Source organism: Coregonus lavaretus (genome assembly GCF_964263955.1).
Source record: "Coregonus lavaretus genome assembly, contig: HAP1_SCAFFOLD_568, whole genome shotgun sequence".
Lineage (NCBI taxonomy): Eukaryota > Metazoa > Chordata > Actinopteri > Salmoniformes > Salmonidae > Coregonus > Coregonus lavaretus.
Window position 1 is genome coordinate 159171 of NW_028157357.1, and position 5430 is coordinate 164600.

At 40.7% G+C, this 5430-nt stretch overlaps 1 protein-coding gene across 1 annotated transcript; it reads left to right on the plus strand.

Annotated features, from left to right (window-relative positions):
• Positions 1 to 1922: 1922 nt before the first annotated feature.
• Positions 1923 to 4963, plus strand: LOC311125509 (protein NLRC5-like; the record flags this gene model as incomplete). Its single annotated transcript, XM_084199550.1, has 4 exons — positions 1923 to 3169; positions 3770 to 4054; positions 4306 to 4501; positions 4946 to 4963. 4 exons carry the CDS (start codon positions 1923 to 1925, stop codon positions 4961 to 4963), a joined length of 1746 nt encoding a protein of 581 aa, XP_084055676.1.
• Between the last annotated feature and the right edge of the window lie 467 nt (positions 4964 to 5430).

Below are 5430 nucleotides of genomic sequence, written 5' to 3' on the forward strand. Positions count from 1 at the left end.
TCCTCATGCCTCCTTGCAGCATGCCTAAGGCACGTTCACGCAGATGAGCAGGGACTCTGGGCATCTTTCTTTTGGTGTTTTTCAGAGTCAGTAGAAAGGCCTCTTTAGTGTCCTAAGTCTTCATAACTGTGACTTTAAATGCCTACCGTCTGTAAGATGTTAGTGTCTTAACAACCGTTCCACAGGTGCATGTTCATTTAATTGTTTATGGTTCATTGAACAAGCATGGGAAACAGTGTTTAAACCCTTTACAATTAAGATCTCTGAAGTTCTTTGGATTTCTACTAATTATCTTTGAAAGACAGGGTCCTGAAAAAGGGACGTTTCTTTTTTTTCTGAGTTTATATTCTTGTTTTACGCCATTGTAATAGATACATTCACATTTAGTTGGTTTATGTTTTGTTTACATGGGCTAAAAAGTGAAATTGAATAAATAAACCTAATCATTATTTGACTGTTCTACTATTAACTTACTATGTACTTTCGTCTTCCAGAGATCCTACGTGTTGAAACATACCAGTGATGCTGCAGAAACAACCTGGGACATGGCTTCTGCAAGACAATCTGCTTTAGAGTACATTAGAAATGGAAGGCTACGTCTCATTGGAAGGCTCCAGAATCTTCCCCTCATTGTGGAAAACCTGTTCCAGCGCAAGGTTCTTCACGGGGAGGAAGTCAGTAAAATTCAGGCTGAAGTTGACAGTTTTGACCAAACCAGAAAAATACTGGACTGGGTCTCGGCCAAAGGAGAGGTTGCATGCTATGAGTTGCTGACGATTCTATACATCACAAGGAAGAGGACCTTAGACGACGCTGACTTACAGCAATGGATCAGCTGCTTCCCCTTTAAGGAAGACCCAGAGATGACAGACTACCTTGTTGGTAAGTGATCGTATGGTATCCTCTTAGTATACACTATATAGTATACAATTGGCTGGGCTAAAAAATAGCAGACCTGTTGAAATGTGTCTTTCAAATATTATTTTAGGTGTGGTTAATTTAGCTTACTGTGCGCGCTCCATAGACAGGGTTTGTACTTTTGGCACTATTCCTTTGGTTCCATGGTGCTGGCGAAGCTATTTGAAGCGGACATTGAAAGGGGGTTAATGTACCTTTTTAGATTGTTCATCAAAAATAAGTGCGACCAATGCACTCTTCATAAAGTAAAAATGCCTTTATTATAATGGCATGTTCAATAGAGATTTTTCATTGTCCTCCTTGATGAAGGCTACGCTGAAACGCATCAGAGGTTTTATACATATTGTTCTATTGAACATGCCATCATAATACAGGCATTTTAACTTTGTTTTTAGTGCCCCTTGGTTCTTCTTGTTTTTGATGACCATTTAGCCCCAAAAGAGCACCTTCAATCTACAAACATCTACTAGTGTATCCTTGTAGCTTTCTGTCCTGATTTTCTCTAGTCCTTTAGATTGGCTTTTATTTGTTTGCACAGTGCATTTACTCTCTCTTCCCTTAATACCCTTATTTTAGGTTCAAAACCCTGTCACGGATATCAGACACAGCTGAAATGTAAAGCACGGAAGATCACAAATGGTGCATGGAAACAAAGCTGTAGTCTCCTACCAGAGACATGTAGAAATGAGGGGACTTTATCTTACACCCCTCTTGTGTTAGATACAGATGTGCATTCATCTCTCTCCAAAATTAAAGTGAAAAGCAAAAGATGCAAGAAAGCTCGACCTAAAAAGCTGAAGAGCTTCATCCCCATGGCCAAACAGGAAACATCCCCTGCTGACCTGCTTAGAACAGCTGAGAAAAAAATCCTCCTTTTTGGAAAACCTGGAATTGGAAAAACAACAGTCGCCCATCAAATGTTGAACCTCTGGGCAGAGAAAGATCACAGAGAACTAGATTACATGTTTTATTTTGACGTGAGAGACATTTCACACAGAAAACCCATGAGCCTGGAGGACCTTCTCTTTAACATGTACAGTGAGCCCAAAAAAAGTAAAGAAGAAGTGTTACAAGATATTAAGGAGAACTCTGAAAACGTTGTCATCATATTTGATGGAATCACAGACCTCTCCTCTCTGTCGGTAGTAAAGGAACTTATGGAGAACCTCCTCCCTGATGCAAAGATTGTGACCACATGCAGACCAGATCAATCTGAAGACTTCCTGACAGACTGGCCCGCAGACTGGTTCAGAGTGGAGGTGAAAGGGTTCAGTGATGCATCCATCAGGGCTTACTTAACAGAGATGCTGAGTGCTGATCCTGACTCCTTGAGCAGTGTGTTAAACAACCTAGAGTTGTTCAGTCTGTGCCATGTCCCAATGTATGCACTGATGGTGGTTACCTGCATTTATTTCCGTACCTCAAAGGCTTCGAAACAGACATGCACTATAACTGAAATGTACAGCAACATCCTCCGTCACTGCATCCAAAAACACAGTGGCAAACGACTTAAGGATACCGACAATTATCTCAAAGAAAACAGAGAGAAAATATTGTCTTTGGCAGAAATAGCTTTTGATGCAACAAATGAAAAAAACATGAACTTGACAACACTGAGCTGTGAAGAAAGCGGTGTCCATTTTGCGTTCTTGGGAGCACTTATGGTTCAGGTTGCACCCACAGTGTTAGACACTTACTGTGCATTTCTCCACTACACAATGCAGGAGTTCTTTGGTGCCCTTTGGCTCTTACAGAATCCAGATCAAATCAGAGCGGTTCTAGAGAAATGCCAGACTGAAGAATGGAAACACACAAAACACTTGATTCCCTTCCTGTGTGGGCTTCTGAATGAGAGGAATATTAGATTGGTAAACGGTCTAGTTCCGGATCAACAGATCAAGAAGACGTCAGATTGGTTCTTCAAGGAAGTGGTGAACACATTTCTTCCATCTCAAACAAACCAAGATCATGCAGAAGGTGGTGTTCCTGAGTTTGAGATAGATCTTCTGTTTTTGTGTCAGTGCTTGTATGAACATCAGTCTACTGAGGCCTGTCTCCTTCTCCTGGACAAACTGGACTATCATCTAGACCTGAGTGGAGAACATCTTGATCCTCACCAGTGCTGTGCAGTGTCTTATGTGACCAGTCAGTCTGCAGAGAGAAAGGTTGGCTTGGACCTGAACGGCTGCATTGTGTCAGACCAAGGAGTAAGGCTGATACTGGGCTCTCTGAAGAATGTCAGACATCTTGGGTAAGTTTATTATCTGTGTACAATCTAACCTAATTAAAGAAAGATTGGTAATCACCTAACCATTCATGCAAATCCTTTAATTCCGTGTTTGTCACAGCTGTATCATGGCTGAATGTCTACCATTTGAGATCAGTTTGCATCTCTCTGTAAATTAAAAAACTTTCTCAATACTTTTGTCCTACTGATTAACTCACCCCCAAATCCCTGCAAATAAGTTATCTTGATGAATGGAACACTCATTGGTATTTCAGCCATGTACTGAGTTAGTTATAAAGATGACAAAACATTGGGTTCATGCTACTTCAAAACAATGTAAGATTTGAATTACAGATCTAATCTGTTTTCTGATGATACATCTGACCCTTCAATGAATGTCAGACATCTTGGGTAATATTTGTGTTATATATTTGTGTTATTTAATTCACCAGTTTATTTCCAATTATCCAGTCAAAGAAAGAGACATTGGGGTGAAGCAACTGACTTTAAAAAAAATATATATTATATTCTCTTCCATTCAGATACTTAGTTATAAACACTTCTGTGTCATGCTACTTTGAAATAATCTGTATAATTTAATTTATAATCTAATCTCTTTTAAAGGCCCTCCTCTGGTGATTCATCTGACCCCTCAATGCTGTGTCAACTCTGGACAACTTTGCTGAGCAGTGTGGCAGAGATGGACTTCACCAGCTTACTTGGTCTCTGTGGAAATGAGTTGCACCTTCCAGTCCAGGGTGAAAGACGAGTGTTTGAGAGAGCAGAAGAAGTGATGAAGCAGAGTCTAGAGAGGGTTCATCTCTGTCTACACTGGGGTCAGAGAACTCTTCTCAGTGAAGCTCTCAGCAAAACCATTTTAAAGTGTCTACCTAATATCAACAAACTCAGGTGAGTGTTTCCACAGCCAATATATATTTACACAATGTCTTTGTGACTTAATTTATTTAAGTCAGTTGAGAACATATTGTTCTTATTTCCAATGACAACCTATCAAAAGGCTAAGACAGACAAACAAGACATTGCAACAACACAACAAGATAGACATGATGACAACAGTATTCAGTCTGTAAAAGAGGCAGCAGTCACATTCTCCCTGCTTCTATCTGAACATAGACATTCTTATGTTTTATGGGTCACAGGTTTACCCCACTAGAACATCAGAGAGGATCCCCTGAAAGACTGGAGACAGAAGAGAAAGCAGTCCTACTAGATTTGTGTCTACAAGCAGCACTAGATCACAGAGAAACTTTCCAGAAAGCTGTGAACACACTGCTGTCACTGTTCTCTGTGTATCAAACTGAGAGATATGACATCCTGTTGGATCTGTACTCACATGTGAAGTACAATAGGAATCAAACAGCCAGGAGTGTCCTTCCATCATTGAAACCACTTTACCAGTCAGCTCCTGCAGTCTGGTCCATAGACCTCTCAAAGAGAAAGGCCTCCCTCCTCCTAGAAGTGCTGAAACTCCAACCAGAGAAGAAACCAGTAGAGCTGAAGGGCTGGTCAGATGAAGAGAGTGAAGTGAGGAGTTTCCTTCAGTGTCTGCCCTACATCTCACAGCTGAGGTGAGTGTTTTTTTTCCAGAGATGTGTCATATTGTACCAGCTATTTATCTTGTTAATAAAACATCTGTTCATCCAAATAACTCCATTAGTCTTTATTTGCCATTCTGCCATGTAAACATTATTAATTGTCTGTGGGTGATTCCTCTGGATGACTTAACCAGAGAATCTAGGATAACATGTAGTAACAATGTTTCTCTGTCTTCTCATTCAGGTTTATTATTGGTTTTGATAAAGGGGCCTGGTCAGTTTTGTCTAAACTCAGTGTTGCTGCAGCTGAGTATGATACAGAGACAGGAGAAAATATCTTAAAGACATTATCCTCCATGTGCAGATACACATATGATGATGATGATGATGATGATGATGATGATGATGATGGTGATGATCCATTTAGAGAGAGTGATTTCCTGCTGGATCTGTACTCACATGTGAAGTACTATGATACTCAAACAGGCAGGAGTGTCCTTCCAGCATTACAGCCAGTTTACCAGTCAGCTCCTGCAGTCTGGTCCATAGACCTCTCAGAGAGAAAGGCCTCCCTCCTCCTAGAAGTGCTGAAACTCCAACCAGAGAAGAAACCAGTAGAGCTGAAGGGCTGGTCAGATGAAGAGAGTGAAGTGAGGAGTTTCCTTCAGTGTCTGCCCTACATCTCACAGCTGAGGTGAGTCTGAACATGTGTGGTGGTTAGTGATTATG